The 23,365-nt window shown below is 30.8% G+C and overlaps 6 protein-coding genes across 6 annotated transcripts; 2 read left to right on the forward strand and 4 right to left on the reverse strand.

Annotated features, from left to right (window-relative positions):
- Positions 1-3,211: 3,211 nt before the first annotated feature.
- Positions 3,212-8,764, reverse strand: BX663DRAFT_546720 (uncharacterized protein; the record flags this gene model as incomplete). The annotated part of the gene is made up of 6 exons (XM_051530974.1): positions 3,212-4,185; positions 4,308-4,919; positions 5,769-6,087; positions 6,445-7,163; positions 7,390-7,770; positions 8,317-8,764. 6 exons carry the CDS (start codon positions 8,762-8,764, stop codon positions 3,212-3,214), a joined length of 3,453 nt encoding a protein of 1,150 aa, XP_051377980.1.
- Positions 8,765-10,357: 1,593 nt separating this feature from the next.
- BX663DRAFT_526249 (uncharacterized protein) lies at positions 10,358-10,630 on the forward strand. Its single transcript, XM_051529880.1, has 2 exons — positions 10,358-10,394; positions 10,457-10,630. The coding sequence occupies exons 1-2, from the start codon at positions 10,368-10,370 to the stop codon at positions 10,583-10,585; spliced, it is 156 nt and encodes a 51-aa protein (XP_051377981.1). The 5' UTR covers positions 10,358-10,367; the 3' UTR covers positions 10,586-10,630.
- A 4,634-nt stretch (positions 10,631-15,264) lies between these two features.
- Positions 15,265-16,035, forward strand: BX663DRAFT_443882 (Dbl homology domain-containing protein; the record flags this gene model as incomplete). Its single annotated transcript, XM_051523592.1, has 4 exons — positions 15,265-15,324; positions 15,395-15,715; positions 15,769-15,865; positions 15,932-16,035. The coding sequence occupies 4 exons, from the start codon at positions 15,265-15,267 to the stop codon at positions 16,033-16,035; spliced, it is 582 nt and encodes a 193-aa protein (XP_051377982.1).
- Positions 16,036-16,424: 389 nt separating this feature from the next.
- Positions 16,425-18,759, reverse strand: BX663DRAFT_272264 (uncharacterized protein). The gene is made up of 6 exons (XM_051521956.1): positions 18,748-18,759; positions 18,584-18,664; positions 18,368-18,475; positions 17,972-18,287; positions 17,695-17,912; positions 16,425-17,634 (listed from the first exon to the last, which is right to left on the reverse strand). The coding sequence occupies exons 3-6, from the start codon at positions 18,436-18,438 to the stop codon at positions 16,668-16,670; spliced, it is 1,572 nt and encodes a 523-aa protein (XP_051377983.1). The 5' UTR covers positions 18,439-18,475; positions 18,584-18,664; positions 18,748-18,759; the 3' UTR covers positions 16,425-16,667.
- Positions 18,044-19,311, reverse strand: BX663DRAFT_272280 (uncharacterized protein). Its single transcript, XM_051521957.1, has 4 exons — positions 18,748-19,311; positions 18,584-18,690; positions 18,368-18,465; positions 18,044-18,287 (listed from the first exon to the last, which is right to left on the reverse strand). Exons 1-3 carry the CDS (start codon positions 19,276-19,278, stop codon positions 18,420-18,422), a joined length of 684 nt encoding a protein of 227 aa, XP_051377984.1. The 5' UTR covers positions 19,279-19,311; the 3' UTR covers positions 18,044-18,287; positions 18,368-18,419.
- Positions 19,312-21,438: 2,127 nt separating this feature from the next.
- Positions 21,439-22,152, reverse strand: BX663DRAFT_582840 (uncharacterized protein; the record flags this gene model as incomplete). Its single annotated transcript, XM_051532208.1, has 3 exons — positions 21,439-21,521; positions 21,586-21,829; positions 21,952-22,152. The coding sequence occupies 3 exons, from the start codon at positions 22,150-22,152 to the stop codon at positions 21,439-21,441; spliced, it is 528 nt and encodes a 175-aa protein (XP_051377985.1).
- Between the last annotated feature and the right edge of the window lie 1,213 nt (positions 22,153-23,365).

The raw sequence follows: 23,365 nt of genomic DNA on the forward strand, positions 1-23,365 counted from the left end.
AAAAAAAAAAGATTGAATATGCCTCCATTTAATTTAATGTTTGACCATAAAAATGAATCCTTTTAAAGATTACAGTAAAGATAAAGATAAAAATAATAAAACCATAAGATATAGGCAATTAACAGATTGAATAGATCATATATCAGAAGTGGTATTTCCTCCTATAAAGGGTATAATTAACAAATATATAAATGACATGAAAGAAAAGTACGTTAAATAAATAAAAAAAAACGTTATTAAAGATTTCAAACCTGGTACACAAGTAATAATCAAAATACCAACTCTAAAAGGATTCTTAACACCATGTTACAAAGCTCCTACTCTGTTGTACGCAAAACAAGAGGTGGTTATTATGTACTTTAAGATATGAAACTAGATTTTAATATCCAGAAATTATTCAAGATTGTATTGACAATAATAATAAGAATGAAGACATATATGATATAGAAGGTATATTAGATCATAAGGGTACCTGTAAAAGACATAAAGTACAAAGTACAACGAACAGGTTATAGCAAGGATGAAGATTCTTGGGTTACCCCTAATCAAATCGTACATAAATTTACTATCAAAACATATTGGAGACGTAAATTATGGAAAGATTATAAATTCTATAAAAAATAGTAGACATTTAAATTACACAGATACTATTAAGAAATTTTCATAAAATTGATAAGTCTATTAAAGCGCTACAAAACTATAATGAATATTCGAAACAGGTACCTGAATTACAGCAAAAACAAAAGTTAAAGATCAATGATAAATCCTTAAAGGATACAACTATTAAAAGACGCAGTAAATGGTTATATACAAGGAACAACAATAAATAATTGAACGGTTATCTCAACCTAGTAGAGGGTAAAGTTTTGATTGTACATAACATATACAAATATATTTTTTTTCCTAATTAAACTACTCTCACTTACGCCTATGTCTCCGGATTTATTTTTTTCTTGATATTTTAAACTATATAAAATACAATATATAGCTTATTTTGATCATTACTTTAATGTACTGTAGTCATATATTACATATAATTTCTATTACCTACATTTTAACTGTTATATTACATATCTAAGCATAATTAATTGTATTATACACCATATAATATTTGGTGCTGGCAATAATAAACTTGCATCGTCTTTTTTCTATCATTCATAATATTAATTTAGTCTAATATTAATAATTGTTCATTGTTCATATAGTATATATATGCTCTAAGATAACATAAAATATCATAATATAACGTATCATATCATATCATATCATAACATAATATAATATAATATAATACAATACAATACAATACAACATAATACAACATAGTAAGCTCTATTCCTCTATTTTAACCTGTCCTTTGCAATCTTATTCTATTTTGTCTTATTTTAGTTTTATTTTATTTTATTTTATTTTATTTTTTTTTCTCTCTTCCTTCTTCTTCTACCTTCCTTCCTTCATTCATTCATTCATTCATTCTTTCCTTCCTTCTATATTAAGTTAAATTTGGGGCGGATACTTAGTCTTTTGAAAAGTGTTTAAAAGTAGTTTAATAAATTTAAACTAATATTGATCTTTTGGTAACTCATCTTTACTTTAAATTTACTATTTGAATTAAGAAGATTGATGAATTTAATTATATTAAGTGAAAGGAAAGACAGTATGTAAGAAGTCTTTATTATGATTACTATTATTATGTATGAGTATATTGATAAAGATAATTCAAGAATGATTTTTATAAGCTTAATTTATTTTGAACAAAATATTATAGAAGTAGTAGTTTAATAGAAGTAGTAGTTCCATAGAAGTAGTAGTTCAATAGAAGTAGTAGTTCAATAGAAGCAGTAGTTTAATAGAAGTAGCAGTTTAATAGAAGTAGCAAACCAATGGAAGCAGCAATTCAATAGTAGTAGCAGTTCAATAGAAGTAGCAGCAGCAGTAGTATTTCATTTTTTTTCCCTCATCATTTATAGACTTTAGTAAAAGATATAAAGATATAAAATATAAACGAACCTGATAAAAAAAGAAAAAACCTGATGTCTAAAGTATGAGTGATGTAAAGGCCTTTTTGCTAAATGATACACAGTGGACTTCTTGTAATTCAGAGTTTGTTAGCGGCTTGCGGCATACATATATATATATATAAGCCGTATATATAATATATATATATGATATGCTTTTATCCTAATCGACAGAGCTTTCGTGCTCAACTCCTTTTATCCCCCCAGAGAATTGAGGAAATTGTATTTTTTGATAGTTACTTACTTTATTCTACTCCACTGCACCAATATACCTACTAATTTTTTTTTCCGTTACGTTCGTCTGGGGGGATGCCCCATATCATCTTTGGTGGAAAACATGATTCAAGCAGTAGTTAAGAAGGTGGATGCTACCCCTAGGCAATCTCTAAAATTACAAAAAGCTTGCATACCATTTGTAGTTGGAAAGGAACGGATCTAATATTGTATGCCACAAGATAAGCGCTAGGATTTTTTGAGAGCTATGTCTATTTGTACACATGAATAGATAAATATGTATTTTAAAACAGTTAATATAGGATTACCATGAAATAGAAGACGTAATAAACCTTTAGCATTAGCATCAATATAAAAGAAGAAGCCAGAAGACTAATCTATAATATATATGTCTATATATATATATGTCTATATATATGTCTATACATATTTGAAATAAATACGTGTAAGTACATTTTATCTTTTATTTTACTCTGTTCCCTTTTATTTTATTTTATATAATACCTCTATTGTTTCATTTTATGTATTATATCTGTATATACCATCTTTTACATGTATAGTTGAAAGATATAAAGCTAAAAGAAATACACTTCTTTTTTTTTTTCTTTAAATAACTGGGGTTATGAAAAAAAAAACAAAAGAAAAAAAAAAGATGAAATAAACAACAAATAAAGATAAGAAAAGATGACGTATACAAACACTCCTTACATTATTGATATTATGAGAGAATAAATAATACACATGTGTATGTATGGATTGATTTTTTTTTTTTTGTAGGGAAAGGCAGCGAAGCTGTCTTTCTAAATTTTATTTAACGTCCCGATGGGACTAGAAAAAAAAATAGATTAAAGAATATAAAATAAAAGTTTTGTTGAAAATTCGTTTCAAAGAGAAAAAAAAATTATAAGAGAGCAACTTCGTTAGTATTGTAAGCTCAACAAAAGATCGTAGTGGTGAGATTATATGTCTGCTTTATTTTGAAAGTGTAATTGCCAAATGACAGCCGAGCAAAAAGGAAGAAGAATATCGGAACTAAAAGGATGCTTATCGAAAACCGATCGCCAATGATTTTTCCACAGGCTGAGTAAAATACAACCAACAACAGATAAAAAGGAAACAGAGGAAGCCACAGGAGAGGTCAAATCTTTGAATTCTCCATAATCTAGAGAGAACAACAAAGACAATAGCTGTTGAGAAGTAATTTGTACTCTGGGGAAAAAGGTAGTAATAGTTGTATGCCAGATATGCCGTTTGATGGGACATTCATAGATAAAATGTCTGAGATTATCCTCGGGATGATGACAATGAGTGCATTCAGGTGATGGATGAGTGTCTGGAATTAGATGATTAAGTAGACTTTTGGTGGGGATTTTATCGTGAATTGTTCGAAACCACACGGTATGGGCTGCTGGAGGAAGAGATGTACGCCAAAATTTATTCCATTGAGAAGGACTAAGTTTCGTAGTTGCTTGAGGAGGAAACAGAGTGTCACGTATCAAAATACCAAGATGTTTAGGAGATTCGAATAAACGAATGAAAAAGGGCATTTGAGTTTCGACAATAGGGAATAAGCCAGCATCTGGAAGATCAGGGGCAGGAAGTACGAAATGCATGTGCCGAGAAAAATTGTACAAAAGTCGAACGGAATTCGAGCCAACAGCGACTCGAAATTTATGGAGTAACCTGGGATACCTTGTTTCACGATCAGTACGTTGTCGAAGTAAACCAGTTTCTAAGTCGATAATAAAGAAATCCTTAGCTCTCACTTTGGACATCCCTAAGGTATTTCGAGCGAATACTGTAAACCTCAACGACTCATTTTGTGAAATGAATGGAGTCTGGGAAGTTGAAGTAATAATGGAAGCTAAATCCAGGTCTAACATAGTCGCCAATGACAGATCGGCATGATCGATATTACTAGGCGGCAATGAGTCTTGTAGGGAAAAAACAGTTTAAATGCATTGTTGGTCAAATGATTAAATCCCTTTCTTCTTGTAGGAAATAATAGAGGCCATTAATAAGATGAGGAGCCCTTAGTAGCGATAAGGGATAAACCATATTTGATATACGGAATACTGGTGTGTAAAAATGTGGCACTTATATATTGTGGTTGTTGTAAGATGGTTGGTGAAATAATGAGATCTGCCAACCAACGCCAATGCAGTTTCATTTGTTGAACCATTGGATCCAGCACTCCTAATCCACCATGATGTTTATGTGGAATTAAATTACGATAAGCTATTCGAGGGAAGCGAGAGGCGTTAAGGAAGGCGCCACATATACCACGAATACGATCGATCTGGGACTTTGTGAGGGGAACCACACGTAACACATGCCAAAATTTAGACAGTAGAAGAGTGTTGATTACGACCGTTCGACCTATTACCGACAGATTACGTTCGGAATGAATTTGACAACCAGTTTGGATTTTTAGTATTAATTGATCAACAGCAAGGTTTCTCTGACTTGCACTTGAATAAAGAGGATAACCAAGATATGTCAAGGCTTGTGGAGGATGTTTGTCATGCCATGAAGTAATAGGGGAGGACAGTGAATTCAGAAAGGAAGTCCAATAATGATTGGATTTGCCTGATAGAGAAAATGCTTGAGTTTTCTCAAAGTTCAATTTCGCATTAGAAGCGAGTGAATATTGATGAATTAAATTTTCTAAACAACGAAAATCGTTGTGATCTTCAAGTAGTACCAGTGTATCATCAGCATAAGCCATCACCTTGAGAGGAGGGAGAGAATATCCAGACGGAAGAACAGGAAATGTAAAACCCTGAAAATGGGATGACTGATGGATAGATCGCAAGAAAGGATCGAAAGCAATATTAAAAAGTAGGGGCGAGATAGGATCACCTTGACGAAGTCCGCGTTTTTGAAGAACAGGAGAAGAAAGATGACCATTAATGTTTATCTGAATTTTCGTGTTGAAAAAAAGAGAACTAAGAGAGGATATTATTTGATCAGGGATACCAAACCGCTTCATCATTTGAGCTAAATACGTTGGATGAATACGATCATATGCTTTTTCTTGATCAAGTAAAAGACCAATAGCAGTTGACGAGGTGTGTTCGGCTATGGACATTACTGTATGCAAAGTTTTTCCATTTTCTCCTATGAATCTGTGCGGCATAAATCCCATCTGTTGAGGACTGATTAAATGGTTAAGATATCCCATTAGACGGACCTTGAGTAATCGAGTGAAAATTTTTGCGTCCGTGTTGATAAGACTGATAGGTCGATGATTACTTAAATTTTTTAGATCACCCTTTTTAGGAAGTAAAATCATACATGTTTTATTCCAACTAGCAGGGAAAATACCTTTCAACAGAGCATCATTATAGACTTGAAGAGCAATAGGAAGTGCAGCAGAATTATGTAAAATGTGAAACAAAATTTGATACGGTAAACCGTCAGTTCCAGGACTACTTTGTGTTGGAGAACGTTTAGCAGCTTCAAACAAATCCTCTTTGAGGAATGGCTCGAGCAAAGATTTCCGTTGATCATCACTGAGAGTGGAAGAAGGATCTATAGCTTGAGCTAAGCGGTCAGTAGCGTGTAGGTCAATATTGTCAGGAGTATATAACTGTTGATAGAAAATGCGAGCAGCCTCTGTTAAGGTTTCCGGTGAAGTACAAGAGGTTGAACTAATTGGATGTGTTAGTTCTGGTACGAAGCTTTTAGTTAATCGAGTGGTAATAGATCGTTTAAGGTAAGAAGGTGATGATTCACCTGTTTCCCTCCAAAATTTCTGAGCACGTAAGGCATCATTAGCTACCATTTCTTCTTGTAAACCTTGTATTTGGGTTTCCACTCTTGCTAGTTTAAACTGTAATACCCCAGGCGAGGGTAATTGTTTGTTAATAATGTCAAGACGTTTTTGTTGTAATAAATCTAAATGTTTGCGACGCCAGTTGGAGTGGGTACGACTAAATTTACGAGCTACTTCTTTGACCGTAGTTTTAATGGAGTCCCACCGAATTTGAGGACTGAGTCCAGAGCGAAAGGAATTGCAAATATTGTTTATTTCTTGATGCATATAGTCTAAAAACTTGGGATTAGAGGCTAAAGCCGGATTAGCACGCCATAAACCTTTTCCTGTATTTGTGGAACTACATTTGAAAGAAAACGTTAAAAGGGCATGATCAGTCCATGATGGAGAAATAAATTCTACAGTAGAGTCCACCTTTTGATAGTATAAATCAGAAGATGAAAATATGTAATCAATGGTTGACATTTGTTGTCCCCGACGAAAAGTAGGTAAATTATTAGCAGGGTCTAAACAACTACGGAAAATTGATTGTAAATGTTGATGCCAGCGTTGTTGATGATTACTCATCCCCTGAGATCCAGTCAATGACTTTGATGACCCATCATGAGCATTGTAGTTGAAATCTCCAGTGATAATTGTGCGTGTCGGAAGAGTGATACTACTGATAAGAGTATCATTCAAACTGATTCCTTTTGGAACAAGAATAGGTAAATCAAGTATACGAGAAAAAAACAATTGACGTTTTGAAGGCTGAGCAGGTGCATAGATAGTGACAATGGTAAGTGGATCAAAAATACGTTGTGAATGTGACACAGTACATTTGAGAACACGTTGATCCGTTGATATAAAGATAGGTTGGAGCTGAAGTAAAGGGTTAAGGCAGACTATACCACAGTGTTTACTCCACATTGTATGTTGAGATCTGAAAAGACTAGTTAAAATTTTTTCAAGTTCCAAGGATGATGCATTTGTTTCTTGTAGAGTGAGAATATCTAGATTAGTTACTTTTCGTAAGAAGCGGACAAAATCTTGCCGAGTAGTAGGATTATTAATTTTGACAAGACTGCGACAGTTAATGGAAGCAATCTTGATAGTATTGGATTGAAAAGAATCAGGTAAGAGAGGAAATTGTTCTTGATCCGTAGCAGAGTCAATAGTAATAAGAGGAGGTACCGAAGTAGTATTAGTGATGTTAGGTGTAGTTGAGTTATTTGTAAATATATAATTCATAATATTTTTTTTTAAGTAAATAATCTTTTAAATGGGATGCTTAGAACTGGACTCCTCAACATTGAGTTTCCTCGGATTGACGAGAAGCGATGGGAGAGGAGTCATGACCATATTTTTTAGGAGCGATACCTTTAGTGGAACGAGTAGATCTTCGTAGAGTAGAAGTATTAGAAGAACTGAGATTTACCGAATGGTTTTTCTGTTGCAGATCATGGGTTTGAGAAACCAATTGAGCATGAGGCTCTACTTGAGTTTGACCTGCCAATTGAGCTTGTGGATCTGATTGAGCTGGAGTTTGACTAAGCTGTTGCAAAATAGAGCCAGAAGTATTCTCAGGATTATTGATAGTGTATTCTAGGATGGTATGATCATGAACTTCATTTTCATCAGTCGAGAAATCCATAGATGAAACCGAAGTGGATGTATTTGTAGAGTGAGAAGGGATTGGTGTTGGTCCTTCAGTGATAAGTTGCTCTGAATTAGTACCCTTTGGAACGGTAGCCATTGAGTCTATTATTTCTTTGATAGCAGTAGGAGTAGCGGGTTTAATAAGTACTTTGTCTAAACTAGGAACGAAAGTTTGCTCTTCGGAACGGACCCTTTTCTTTGATGAAGCTAACTTATTGTCGTGTACTCGAGGACAATGGCGAGCAAGATGGCCTCTTCTATCACAGACGTAACAAGTTTTACTAATGGTAGGGAGCTCAGTGCAATCTTTACGGGTATGACCCATTTGTTTACAGTAAACACAGTGAGATTCCATCTTGGCCCACTTGCCAAGGCAGAATGTTTCGTTACCAAGATCAATCTTGTAAGTAAGGTTATCCCACTGTTTTGATTCAGCGGATGAATTATCAACGTATCGATCAAGAAAAATAGCTCCGTTGCCACAGAAGGCGGTACGAGACTCATCATCTAAGTAAATAACTATATCTCGAACCATTCCATATCTAGAAAAATTATCTAATAGAGTCTGATGAAGTTCCTCTGCAGGAAGAAATGGGATCTTGGACAGGTGAACCTTTATCAAAGAGCGGCCACCAGCAACAGCTTTACTTGCCGTGAATTGATGATCCCCCACTGAAATTGGTGTTTGACAAGCATTCTCAACGGAGTCGGAGTTAGCGAAAACTACCTCAATAATCTTCCCCTGGCTATCCTCAGTAGCATGGGTACCTATACAAACTCCAAAAGGAAAACGGAGATTGCGAGCTTTTTGGAATTCTGTAATCAAAAAACTTTGTTCCTTAGGTATACAATAAAAAACAGAGTGCTTGTAACTACTAGTACGATGAATGATGGATGGTTTCGATCTAAGATTCGCAGTGACTGGGACGTATTGTTGATTTCCCAGAGAAACGGCGATCCTTGCAGTGGTAGGGAATATGGGCCGGGATGGGACTTTCAGTGAGGAGCCTTGTTCAGCTACGTCTCGATATGAGCGTATTAAATTCTTTGAATGGCCATGAGATTGGTCCTCAGTATTGTTTGAGGGTACCGTCATGATGGATAAACGAAAGAAGATGTGTATGGATTGATTGACTTCTTTTTTAAATATATATGTGCGGTATTTTAATCTTGTCTTGACAGTGCTGATACAAGCAAATTAAATTATATAATTTAGAGGGTACTAAAATAATTCAGGAACAATAAGGAACCAATATTGTATAATAAAAAGAAAACGACAATAAAAATAAAGATAAAAATATAGAGATATTTGAGTCATAAATGCACTCCATTACTTGAAATGAGCTGTCAGTAAATGACCTATTCTGATCTGATTCAATCTAAACCTTAGCAAATGTTCAAGTTCTATTATATATGATTTATATGATTTATATGGCTTATATGATTTATATAGTTTGCCCCTTATTAAATCATAAAATGAGGATGATGTAATAGCATAGTATAATATATATGTGTTGTCTATGACTACCGTTGGCCTTCAGCTAATTAGATACCATTTTAAGCATGAAAATTAATATCAGAAAAAAAAAAGTTAACGTTGTCTAGGTGATAGTAACTATATAATAATAAAGTAATAGATATATATCGTATAAAGGTAACTATATAATTCATGTTTTCACTAAAAAGGCATAAAATACATAAAATACATATAATAGAATTAATAATAAGCATATAAGCCAGTTTTAGCTAGTTTTAGCTAATTTTAACCAGTATTATTATGCTTTGATTGATATTAATTCATTAGTATATTCCAATAATATCTCAAATACATATTTAGCATACATATAAATATGCTATGCTATTTTATTACAAAAGACTACTGTTATTTATTAGAAAAAAAAATTACACACATATATGAGTAATAGCAATAGCAGCAGTATTAATAGTAATTTAGTCTAATAGTAATAACTGTTCATTTATTCATTCTACTATATAAATATATGCTCCAAGATAATATAACATATCATAATATAACATATCATATCATAACATATTATATTATAATTTAATATAATATAATACAATGTAGTAAACTCTATTCCTCTATTTTTTACCTGTCATTTGCAAGCAATCTTATTCTATCTTGTCTGATTTTATTTTCTCTCTCTTTCTCTCTCTCTCTCTCTATCTGTCTGTCTATCTATCTCCATTCCTTTTTCCTTTATTTATTTATTTATTTATTTATTTTTTCCTTCCTTCTATATTAAGTTAAATTTGGGGCGGAGCGCGAAATGCGATTTTTATAAACACTGCAGTTTCCTTTTTAGGAATATTTTTTCAATGGTTTATTAGATGTATGTGTTATGAGATGAAGCATATCTTGTTTGTTGATTAAAATATTTCCAAAATTCGTTGTATTTTTGAAATTCGTTCTTCATACAGCTGCTTCTATATACTTTATATCCTTTTGTTTATAGTCGGCGATTATAATTGAACCTGCTGTTATTCAATTTATTTGTACATAAAAGGTGTTGCAGTGTTTCACAAAATTGCTTCAAATTTACTCTTTTCTCTCTTGTTTACATTTGTTTTTTATAACGGGTAATATATATTACAGATATATATATAACTCTTCATTAGGTAGAAGTCGGTTCTTTTTCTAATAATGTCAATGTTATGAAAAATATATATTTTGACGCATGTTATTTAGAATCTGTAGTTACCAAGTAAAAATATTTTATAAATCGGTTATTTAGGTTCAAGTTAATTATATTTATATTTTGTTTAGTTGCCTTTTATTTGGAGGGCCTTTTTGATGCGTTTAAGCATAATACTTTCTTTATGTTTTTATATTAATATGTTGTTGTTTTGTTATACAAAACATTTGATATTGGCGATCACATCTCGCCTACATTGATTGTTTGTCGTGATTGGATATAGTATAATAATTAGCATAGTAATCTCATAATATCGTTATATACGAAAATAAAGTTAAATGTTAAAGTTAAACTAAAATATTCATACACAGTGCTGATATTAGTACAAGTACAGTGATAAACAGTTCTAGAGCTAAAATTAAGGTACCGCTGATCATAATTATAATTTAGCTGTCATGTCAAACGTAAATGATTGTCAATATTCATAAACTAAACTTGATATAATGATATTATCGTCGTATATATCAAATTAAGATGAGTTTTAATAAGCGATGGAAATAAGTGTTTATCCATTACAACTATTGTATATATCGTCTACATTGAATCGATCACTCAATAATATATAACCTGATTATACAAACTAATATACTGTAAAGGGATGATAACATACAATTTGAACGGATAAATCAATAATAAATCGATTATATAAAAAGTGTAAATAGCAGACATTTATATAAACATATATAATTTTATTTTTCCTTAGTTAATTTCGATTAATATAATATCTTCATATTAATAAAAGTATTGACAAATTTCGTATATTTTATCTTTGTTTATTTTATACTTCTCTTCCTGAACACAAACACCACAACTTAAATCGGATCATTATATAATAATAATACGCAATAGATAACCCGTACATCAGTATTTTAAATCGACAAAATGTATTGAATACTAACATTGTTTTATGACTTATGTTCTTTCATAGTTTATTTTGTTTTTATTTTTGTTTTTTTTATTCAGGATTTATTAGTATAATATAAATACAGATAGTTGTTTAGTAACGAAATGTTTTTTATCTTTAATTCTTTTTGTTTTCATTATTTTTTTTACATTATCTGAATACGATGTATTAACAAAAATATCCAAATGTACCAATAAATTCAGCCTCGATACCACTGTCAATAACATTGATCTTTTCAGTTCTCAGGTTGAATTATTGTTCATAAAGTTGGTGATTATAAAACTGTATGTATTAGATTGAGTACATTTAATGTTCAATTGACTGATTTATTTGTTTAGATGCTTATTTTATCTTGGATAATTACTTGAAGGAGAATACAATGAAGATTGGTATCGTGTAAATGTTTATAGCGATGTTTTCGACCTACCTTGTCACTCAAAACATAGATACAAAACGAAAAGATAAAAATGTATCACCTGTTTCTTCAATGACGCTTTTGTTAAACTCAAGTTTTATGAATCAGAATGTAATTCACAAACTATCAAGGCATTAAAAGCGAATAGCTTAGTAGATGTAGATGAAAAGGATATTTTTTTGGGCTTCATAAAAAGAAAAATAAGCCATAAATTACTTTAAATTTACTATAACAATTATAATTATGTATAAGCTTTCTAAAGACAACAGATGTATGCGCATACTATTAGCTACCCTTCATTACTTTAAATTTGTTCATAGATATCGAGCTCTTTTTTTGTGTATATTTGGTCATATGTTTTAGATCCTCCAATTTTAACCCATAATCTTTCAGAGTATTTATAAAGTCACCAATAAGCACTTTGTAATATAATCGCAAGCTCATCCGGCCCTCTATTTTGGCAATCAAGCCAAAACCATCTTGTGTAAAACGGCTCTACAACATTAGACTCTTACTTTCGCTTTTGTACTGATAGTTAACAGCTTGATCTTCAAAAAGGATGAACCCTTTTGACTCACGTCCACTGCTTTCCATTCAGTCCTAGCCTATTTATTTTTGTTTCGTCGCTGAAAACAACTTTTTTTTCCAGTCTTCAACGGTCCAACTTTTGTGAGTTTATGCCCATTCCAACTAATTCTTCTTTCACTTATTAGTTAATGGTAATTCAAACTTTTTGATGCTGAAATCGAAATTAGATGTCTTAAGGAATGTACAAATAGTCTGAGCGAAAATGTTAATATCTTGACCTCTTAGGCATCTGGCTGCTTCAACTGCTGTAATAAAATGACCAATATAGAATGATCAGACGATCAATCTACCAAGATGATCAGAGATTAATCTTGGGCTATGGCTTTAGAGAATTATATCCTGATATAGACAGAAAAAAAAAATAAAAATAAAAACTATGCCTTTATTGCTAAAATCAGTTTGTTATGTTCCATTAAATATTTAAAATCATAAAGCTGAAAAAAAAAAACGGGTAAAATCTATTATATAAGAAGCTCATTTCAATTGACTCAGTTATGCGGAATCTTAGATGATGGGATGAGCGATTGAAACGTTCAGTCTAATTAACAACACGAATGAAGTTAGGACCTCAAATTGTATCATTAGATCGCTTAAAACCTCTAATTTTTGAAGTAACAGAGAAAAAGATTAGTAAACCAAACCTATAGAAGAGCAACATAAAAAAAGTTAAAAAATCATGAAAATCAAATACATGGTAACACTTTAGTGATTCACTGTATGTTGTACTGCTTATTGAAGTTACTTTTAATCTAATTGTTAACTTGTCTAAAATATATTATTTTGATGAAATTAAATTATTGCAATTATTCATATTTTCTCAATAATGTCAATATAACAAGTTTTGTCAACTAATGTAAAAAAAAAAAAAAAAAAAAAAAAGATAAAAAAAGAAAAATAAGAATAATTTGTACATATAAGCTATTGCCCGTTGCTCCCATATTGGGAGGGGGAGAATTTAGCTCCCTTACTCCGACCCGGGAGAATTTGATGTATTAAAAAACATCTTGTACTCCATAGAATTTTTTAAATAATTTTTCTATAAAAGATATTTATCATTTAAACAGACATTACTATTACATCATTCTTTAATTATTATACATCTTTTTTCTTTTTTTTTTCTAATGTAAAAGAAGTCAAGGAACTTCTTTATTCTAAATATAAATATGTATATAATAATCAAAGTATATTCAAAACCCACAATTTGAATATAAATTAAACTTCTTTTTGACTCAGAATTTAAGAAAATTAATTTATTCTCCTTGAGTTTTATATTAACGCGCTCTATGTCAAATTCCAGGCTTCGGCTCTTTGTAACCCGATTTCTGTGCCGAATGAGTTGCTAGAAAATTAGAACTGTCCAAGCACCCATTCTTTAGTTTGTTGGTTTAAATCTACCAATATTAGAGAGGGTCGGTAGAGTCGCAAAAATTAAGCGAAGAAAAAAAAAAAAAAGAAAGAAAAGGAAAATGAAAGAAAAAACTATCAAGTAGGTTAATAACATTATGTAAGGTAATTTTCTATTGTTATTTAGTGAAGAGTAATAAGAAGATAAGCTATAAATCATAATATCATTATCGAAATCAACAAACAAACAAGCCTATTTTCCATTTGGTTAAATATACATAATTCTACTGTTCTAGTATGATTTAACTATGAAAACAGATAATAGGTAGATTAACTGTTGTCTCATCAAATCTATACTGCTTTAAAATAATACTATTAAATAGCCCTGTTACATAGTGGTAGTTTTAGAGAACTATGATGTTATCTCTTTATGCTTAGTAAAACATAAAGCAAGGGTACATAAGATTTTCATTATATTCCCGAACCGAATATTCATAACTGAAGTTGCATAGTTGTGTAATATCATTTGTACGTCAGAGTTTAATATAAATTGTTTTATACATGTATTCGAGCAATAAAGATTATGAATATATCGGGATAAAACTTAACTTAATTGAGTAAATTACTACTCCTTTCATAAGAACAAATGCACAGTATGATGCATTTTTTTTTTTTAAAAAAAAAGTAAAGAAAAAAAAAAACGGGTAGTATGATAATCACCATGGTAACTCCGCGAAGTCTAAAAAATTGAAGATCCCATAAAGATCGGATTTATGCGGGCAGAAATACATAATCATTTGCATGTACATTTTCTTTCCTTTTTTTGGGGGGCAGATAGAGAAAGAGATTAAGATTAGGAAGAAGAGTGATTTATGCTATTAATATAAATATTTTATATTCTAAACCTTTAATTCTTCTTTTTTCCATTCTTTTCTTTTTTTTTTAACTTACTTTTTTTTTTCAATTCTAAATAATGCCTCCTTATACTCATCAAAGCTTTGATGAAATTGAGGTTAAAGAATGGGCATCGAATACAGTAAAGACTATATTAAAAGACGTATCACCAGTATTATTTACAACTAATTTTCCAGAAAGCTATAATTCAACAGATATAGTCGAGAATTATCAACAAAATAAGAATTTACGACGATCATTTTCATTTTTGGAGGGAAGTTTATTTGGTACATCAACAGAAAAGGAATTAAGGAATTCTCGAAGGACACAAAGTACCCTTATTCCAACTATGATAGACGTATCTAATCTATTGACTACACAATCAGGGCCTACGACTCCATTAAATAATATTTCTCCCTCTTCAGGTCGTAACCGACAAAGTTGGAACTTGGACTCTACATCTGTAGTAAAGCAATCCTCTTTTCATCATAGACTTGATATGCTTGATAATCATCTAAACAATAAAAAATCAAGTAAAGAATTGAAAGGTATCACTACATGGAGAAATAAATATGCAGAATACATGATTCACCCTCCCAACTTTTTAAAATTTGATAAGGTAATTTTTTTTTTTTTTTTTTTTTTTATATTTTAAACATATTTAATTTCTTTCCATGTTGTGATTATAGTCTAAAAAGGATACGAAAAGATCTACTCAATTATTCAAATTTATTATGACCGAGTTATTAACAACAGAAGAAACATATTTAAACCATTTATTGACTATAAAAAACGTAGGTATAATGATATTATGTACAAAATCATGAGCTAATGGATATATATATATATTTACATGTATACTAGTTTTACATGGATCCTTTAATGCATGCTGCAAAGAGAAGCCAGAAAAAGTCTTCCCTTGTCAATTTAAAAGATGTAGAAATAATATTTGCATTTATACCACAGTTAATTGCCTTATCTACAATCCTTGTTGAAGGCTTACACGAAACAGTGACTCAGTATTTAGAGGATGATAGTAAAAAACATGCACTTTGCATTGGAAAGATATTTTGTAGTCTTGAGCCTTATTTTGAAATCTATATTGCTTACTCTGTCAATTTTTCAAAATCAAGAAAATATTTATCAAAGGCGAGTTCAAATATTGTGTATCGTCAGTTAGTTCAGGTAAATACATATTTATATGTTATATAGCATTATTTTGACTCATAAAAAAAAAGGACACAATAAGAAAAAAGGAAACAAATAAAATGTTACTTTCTGATTATATGATTGCGCCTATTCAAAGGATAACTCGTTATTGTCTTTTACTAACAGGTAATAAATATACTTATGAGGTTCACTACAATTAGGTCATAATTATTTATCTTTTTCTTTTTTTAGATCTTTTAAAGCATTCAATTTCATCTAATCCTGATTACACATATTTGGATAGAACTCTTAAATGCTTATCTGCACTTGCGTTTGCCATGAATAATGTTCAGTAAATCTGGTGCATTTTCAAACATATATCTATATATCCTGTAAATAACTTTTCATTTCATATAAATATGCTTATATGCCTTATTCCCTTTCCCCCCTTTATCATGTAATTCATATTGTATATTATATGTTCATTCATATTAAACATATTTATTAACAAGGTCATGCACTTTATAAAGCGTTTTTTTTTTTTTTTTTTTTTTTTTTTTTTTTTTTTTTGGTTATCTGTCAAATATTAAATGCAGGCTGTATTAATGTATGTGGCGAGCCTTTTTCTAATAATTCAAAAACTAAATGACTATATATATCATCATGCATGTATATCAAAGACTGATTTAACATATGATATACTTTTATCATTATACATATTTTACATCTTTTAATCAAATGAGTATGCATACATACTAAGCAAAACAAAATAGTAATAAAATAATATTAATTTACATATGTTATGTTTTTATAAACATTTATGTTTATGTATATACATATATACAGACTATTCGATTTATGCTAAATAAAAGATGAGCATGGATATATAGAATATACAGGTTATAATTGTACATAATATAGGAGATCAGCAGTTAAAAGGAGGTATGTCTTTTTTTTTTTTTTTTTTTTTTTTTTTTTTTTTTTTCGCTCAAGATAAATTATATTCAGTTGGCTCTGATTTTACTATCAACTTTGATGAGTGAGAGTTTCTATTTTCTTCTTCAGAAGAATTGATATTTGAAACAAACAATTGATTATTGCCAGTCGAATTATTATTATTATTATTATTATTTCCTTGAACAATACGCATAGCAATCTTCCTCGCATCCTCAACAATACCTGTCATTTTCATTCCTACAACTTGAAGTGCCAATTCCATTAAAGCACGATCCGTTTCTACTGAATAAGTAAAGACCATAATATTATGTTTATCTGTGGGTGGCGATTCTTTAAATGATACGACAACTGCACCAGGTTGCGTTGCAGGAGGTAATGTACAAATGAGTGTATTGGGAGACCAATATTGAAGATTAGTAGCAGGTTTATCACCAAACATAACTGTCAAGCCAGGGCAAAAGTTTGCACCTAAAATTGTAATCTCAATTCCTCCATTTGTAGGTGCTTCATTTGGTATTAATCGTTTCATTATAGGCGGTAAAGAAGAAGATGGTTGTTGTTGTTGTATAGATGACATATTACTGTTGTTTAGTGGATATAAATATTGCTGTGATCCTGTTGTTGTTTGCTGTGATGGATGTTGTTGTTGTTGTTGGATAAGAGCAGTAGATGGCAGCATAGATTTTAATAGAGGTTTTGTATCATCTATATTGGACAAAGGAGAGTAATTGTTGCTATTATATGTAGTAGTAGTAGTCGTAGTCGTAGTAGTAGAGGAAGAAGGAGAAACAGTATCTAACTTATTAACAAATGGTAAAGATGATTTTATCCAACTTAGTGCAGGTATTTTTAATTCTGGTACTACTTCATTCTCTGTACGACGCCGTTTTAATCCTGCCTTTACTTTATTTGATTTATGATCATCTGTAATCATAATTGCTGGTGAAATTCCTTCTGCTACTTTCTTTCCTGTATGATCTAACATTTCAAAATATATACTATATAGGGATATTTTAGTAAAAAAAAAAACGAGTTAATTAGTCTTTTAAGCAGTTTACCAAAAACCTAATCTTTCATTATGATGTCTACAATAACAAGTAATACGAGTCGGCAGAATAGTGTCACCAGCACTAAAATCAACTATCTCAGAACAATTAAATAATAGAATCCTTTCCTCATCTGAAGTTGCCGCTTGTTCATCTTCAGTTTTTTCATCTTCTATCTCATCATTATTCTGTTGCTGTTTATTTTCTTTTCTTCTTTGAGATCTTTTACGCTGTAAACAAATATTCATTTAAACATTTAAACATTTGAGCAATTTTATTTTTTCTTTACCTCTCTTTGAATACAACTAAAGCAGGTAGTTACTTTTTTTGACGGATCACTGGCACATAACACTCTTGCTTGTAGATATAGGAGCTTTTCGGGGTTTATAGGCAATCCAGTATCTGATGCTGTACTATTATTGAATCGATTTATACCAGATTTCTTTAATTTATCTTTAGTCACCATATGTTCTGGTAATTTCAAATGTGACCACCATTGAGCTTTATCGCCTCCATTTGTTACTAATTGTATACATAATTTAATTTGTGTTTCGACTCTAGATTTTGCACCGGTTTGAGGTACACCCAACACTCTAATTTGTAGACTGATAGTGTAGAAGATTATTAATAATATGTAACAACTACGTATAACTAAAACGTCTCTCTCTCTCTCTTTTTTTTTTACCCTGTTTTTGAATGATCATTTTCTTGTTTAAACTGTAGTAACGGATCATATTCTATAGAAGATGAAGGCATATTTGATGGTATAGGTGACGCTGTAGGCTGTTGATTACTATAAACATATATGTATAAATATTTAAAAGAAAAAGAAGAAATAAATACTATATTCATATACTTAAATATGTATATATGTATATATGAGTCAATTAATGTTGCTTACAAGGAACTTAAAAATGGCACTGGATGATTAGCAAGATATTCAGTAAAACTCCGTGCAATGTTTGGAAAGGTTGGGAATAGGCTAGTATGCGTCACATTAGAAATAAACTTTACATAAAAAAAAAACATTAGTAATTAAAGAATTTTCATCCTAATTAAATTTACATTATTTAAGCCCGTCCAAAATGAAGGAGGTTGTTCTCCAACAGATGTCGTAACAGCTGCTTGAAAAGATTCAATATTAGTAGCTATTGATTGAGCTAAAGTAGAAGTAGATGCATTCATAGATCCATTGGTATTATTTTGTAATGCTGATTCAGGATTATCATTTGTCGCTTTTTCAAGAAATTGATCACCAAATAATGAATTTTGTACTTGTAAATGCTGCTGTTGTTGTTGTTGCTGCTGCTGTTGATGTGGTGGATGCTGAGATTGTTGAGGTTGCATATAAAATAAGGAATTATTAGAGGAGATTTGGTCAAGATTATATAAAAATGATTGATCCATAAATGAAGGGTGTTGCTGTTGCTGATTATGAGAATTTAAATGTTGTGCATATGGTTTTAGTGGCTGTGAAGTAGGCTGTAATAAATTTTTATTGTCATTAATAGATGTGTCTGTCATATTTCCACTTGAATGTATTGATTCATCAGCAGAAAGTGCTGGTAAATCTAGATTAGAATCACGTCTAGACATTTGTATTTTTTTTTTTTTTTTTTTTTTTTTTTTTTTTTTAAAAAAAAAATAAAAGACAAAATAAACACTATTTTGCAACACCGTTTTTTTTTTTTTCTTTCACGATCAAGTTTCAGACAATTTAACTTTTTTTAGACCAATCAGAACTTATTTTAGATATTATAGAAAATTTTTGTTCATGTCGAAATTTTATTTCTAAAATGCTATCATTATCTCAAATCAGTCTTCTTCAAGTTTATTTATTCTATTTAGTCCTGTACGCTTGGCTAAAGTTAAACCATTTTTTGATTTAACAGTCTTGCATGTCTCATTGCAAATGTAATGAGTTAACTTATTGCTTTTTTTCTTTGATCTTAGACGAGGATTTAAAAATTGAGAGCACAATACGATTAAATTCTGAGTTTTATTATTATTATTGATTTTTTTTTTTTTTTTTTTTTTGGCAATGTGCATATAGCGATGAAATAAGTGCGCAATAATGCCCGAGGGAAAATAAAGAATAAAAATCTTCCTAAAGGACAAGAAGGGAAAAAAAAAAGAAAAACAAGAGGGAAAAAGAAAAGAGCAGTATTTTGGAATTAAGAGAAAATATAACGAGGATAAAGCGAAAAAAAGTGAGAAGAAACAAGTTAAATACAAACCAGACCAAAGTGACCAGGAATACACACACATTATTACTTGGACAACCATTTAAACAGCTTGAGACCAGGATCGACAGGGTTCAGGAGGAAATCTATCATGGAAGTAGGAATCAAGTTCATGTAGAATTGTACAAAGAATAGGCCATAAAGTATACCGGCTCTTACAATCAGAAGGTTAACGATGTTTATGTAGTGGAAGCAAGTTGAGGAGGAACGAGATGGGAACGAGATGGGATCTTCGACTAAATTAGGCATGTAGAGACGATGTTGTACACATAAACACTCAATAGCATGTCGCCGGCTCCAATTATGATACGAATGAAAGATACATCCTTTAGGTTTACCACCAGGTAACTCAGCCAAGTCTCCATCGGAGCACTCGGCTACGTTCAGAAGTAGTCATTGGTAAGCAAAGGATGGGATCCAATTCGAGAGTGGGGCGTGAGGAAGACAATAGGATGGAGTTAGTGTCTTGAGAAGTTTGAAAGAGGTATTGCGCTTGGAGGACTGCAATACGGGTCTTCATGGATTTGAGGTTGACAAGATGGAACATGACTTTCACCGAGGGCCACGAGTAACCACCAAATATACATTGAATACACGAATTTTGAAAGGTATCCATTGTCTGGTAAGTTTAGCAAAGAGAGGACTGATTGCAAGATCATTGTTGTGTATATAATGATGTATTACATAATATCTTATAATATACAGATCAGAGTCATGAAGGACCGAATGATATTATAGTTATTAGTTGTATACTTTATGCATACAATATTGTTTGTTTTCATTCTTGTGATGAGAAAAATAGTATTATAATAAATATTGACGTTACGAAATAATGATAAGGATATATGAATTATAGATTGTACCTATTAGTTATATATCCATATTATTATCGATATACTAACTTATAAATATAATCATATACCATCTATACACTATACAATATAAAATATACTGAAATGCATTCAAGTAGTACATTAAGTAATGAATATAATACAAAGCATCTTCCTTATATCACTCACAAATATAAATAAACGAGACTTCATTATTTGATTTTAAGAAAAATAACCTGATAGATCGAGCACCAATAATTTAATATTTATTAGAGTTAACTGAGATTATTTCTCAATCAGGGCAAAGATTAGAGAGCTCAAACAAAATAACTTTAATCATTTTATGGGAAATAATCTTCTTTCATTCTGTTCCTGACGCGAAGTAACTCATTCCCCACAAGATATAAATAAGAATCCATTTTGCACTCATTTTTTAATTCTCAATTAAATTTATACTTATTCAACTTCTTCATTTTATAATAAAAGTCTTATACAAAGTTTTCACAGATTTATTCTGCCTTCTTCTTTTTTTTATTTCTATCTTATCAACAATCACGTTCAATGATACTGATTGTGTTAGTATGCGGCAAATTGTCAATGACGATTTTTTTTTAATGCTGGTATTATTTCTTGAATGAAAAGAAACAGTTAGATTGCAGCTTTATTATAATTACATTTTTCACTTACTTGATAAAGTTTTTTAAATCGTTTGAATTAAGAGTGACCAGGCAAATCTTGGAGTTGATCACAACAAATTTTAAGAGTTCTATAAAAAGAGGTTGCTATTTAGTAAGAAATGTAAAATTGCAATCAAGAGTATATTGTATTACCTTGCATATCTGCATCCACATATTTCAATTTCTTTATAATGTTGTTGGGATTGGAATCTCTTTTAATAAGCGAATCATTGGAGTTGCTGTTTATGGAGACAAATCTATTGAAAGAGGAAGAGTTGTCGCCATCAAATAAACTCGAATATTCCCACACCTTCGATAAAATATCTTTCATTGACAAGAGTTGTCTTTCATAGATAATATCGTCAGGAAGGTAGATCAGGTTTAAAAGTTGCACAAGCTGCAGTACATTATCAATAAAAATGATAGCAATGAAAGTCAGCTATTACTGGATGATTTTTTTGTAGCTATACATAATTAATTTGTGTTCCTTATCAGCTTCATTTGCAGTTTCCTTTTCACTTTTATATGTATGGATTTCAAAGGGTTGCGAGTAAATTGTTTTTTTGTACATTGTAGAAATGGTCTTTTGGGATCGTCGTAATAACAGATTTCGACGTTTTCCAAATCTTCTATGATTTTAGAAAATTTCTCAACATTAAACTTGGTTAACGGCTCACAATAAAATACACATAAGGCTTGTTCTTTAGTAACAATGACCATATTAATAAAAAAGGCCACAATTGAATCATTTATATTGAACCTTGTGTCATGGTTTTAAGATTTGTAACTTAATTCAATAACATAAATAGCCATAATAGAATATATAGTGCACTTGTATAATAATTCTGTCTATAGACATATTAAGAATATATTTACTCTTGTATAAAGAAAAAAGAAATAATAGAAAAGTCCTACATCTAAAAATTATCTTGTTCTGCTGAATATAAATTTATAAAGATAACTTTGTAAGATAAACTGGGGTAAACTGAGAATAATACAAATACGCGTAAATAATTGATTTCACCCAGAGTACACGTATTAGCTATAAAAATAGATATATACAAAAGACATAAGTATGTCTATAATGATTCTTGATACTACAAGCATTCTCTGTCTATCATTATATTATCAAATACAATTTGTTATATTATTACTTATCGTCCATATTCACAATATATGTATATAAATACTCTTACATTACTAACCCTTATTTTGTTTACTTGAATTGAACTTAACTCTTAATAAACTATATTAACAACTCTCAATGTACTTCTCCTGTCTGTTTTATTTTATTTATTTTTATTTCTCATTTTCTATTTTATTATATTTTACCTGTAAACCACAACACCTTGAATGAGTTAATTTTAATCTTAGAAAAATCTGATATTTAAACCCAAACCACTGTATGTTTTGTCTCCTCACATGCTCACATAGTTTTTCTTGTTTGTATATGTGCATAACCGCCTTCAGATGCCCCAAATCTATTGAAGATCCACTCACTCTCTAGTCTCTTGAACCTCCTATTACCATCAACATTTCTTATGTAAGGAAAGCGAGAAAATCAATTGATACCTGGCTCATACGCTGGCCTTCCGTATGTGCAATTCTCCTTGGAGATGGACTATCTAGCTTCACTCCCAAATCCCTGAACCCTCTGGCCATCTTGGTTAGTGAACCTGTTTGTCAATCATCTTCTTTTCAATTCAACAATGATTTTCTGATCACTTATACATACACTTCAACATTTTCCCTTTTTATCCCAAAAGGGGTTTTTTTTTTCCTTTTTTTTTCATAGTGATTTGACCAGGGCAAAACAGTATATAAATACAATGTGCTCATTGGTCATTTTTCAATTTTTAAATAAAATTCTTAATCGTATAATAGGCAACTCAGAATAAATAATTGGGATATTGCGCAGATACTGAGGGGCTTT

The sequence above is a fragment of the Cokeromyces recurvatus genome (assembly GCF_025118155.1).
Source record: "Cokeromyces recurvatus strain NRRL 2243 chromosome Unknown BX663scaffold_46, whole genome shotgun sequence".
In the NCBI taxonomy this organism is placed as follows: domain Eukaryota; kingdom Fungi; phylum Mucoromycota; class Mucoromycetes; order Mucorales; family Mucoraceae; genus Cokeromyces; species Cokeromyces recurvatus.

Excerpts from the sequence above, each read along its gene's own strand:
- BX663DRAFT_526249 (XM_051529880.1), top strand. The coding sequence starts at position 10,368 with ATGTTATTTAGAATCTGTAGTTACCAA. Across the intron at positions 10,395-10,456 it reads TTAGAATCTGTAGTTACCAA|TTGCCTTTTATTTGGAGGGC; the intron begins GTAAAAATATTT and ends TATTTTGTTTAG.
- BX663DRAFT_272264 (XM_051521956.1), bottom strand. The coding sequence starts at position 18,438 with ATGCCTTCATCTTCTATAGAATATGATCCGTTACTACAGTTTAAACAA. Across the intron at positions 18,288-18,367 it reads AATGATCATTCAAAAACAGG|TCTACAAATTAGAGTGTTGG; the intron begins GTAAAAAAAAAA and ends CTACACTATCAG. Across the intron at positions 17,635-17,694 it reads AATGAAAGATTAGGTTTTTG|TATATATTTTGAAATGTTAG; the intron begins GTAAACTGCTTA and ends ATCCCTATATAG.
- BX663DRAFT_272280 (XM_051521957.1), bottom strand. The coding sequence starts at position 19,278 with ATGTCTAGACGTGATTCTAATCTAGATTTACCAGCACTTTCTGCTGAT. Across the intron at positions 18,691-18,747 it reads TTTGGACGGGCTTAAATAAT|TTTATTTCTAATGTGACGCA; the intron begins GTAAATTTAATT and ends TTTTATGTAAAG. Across the intron at positions 18,466-18,583 it reads GTGCCATTTTTAAGTTCCTT|CCTACAGCGTCACCTATACC; the intron begins GTAAGCAACATT and ends AGTAATCAACAG.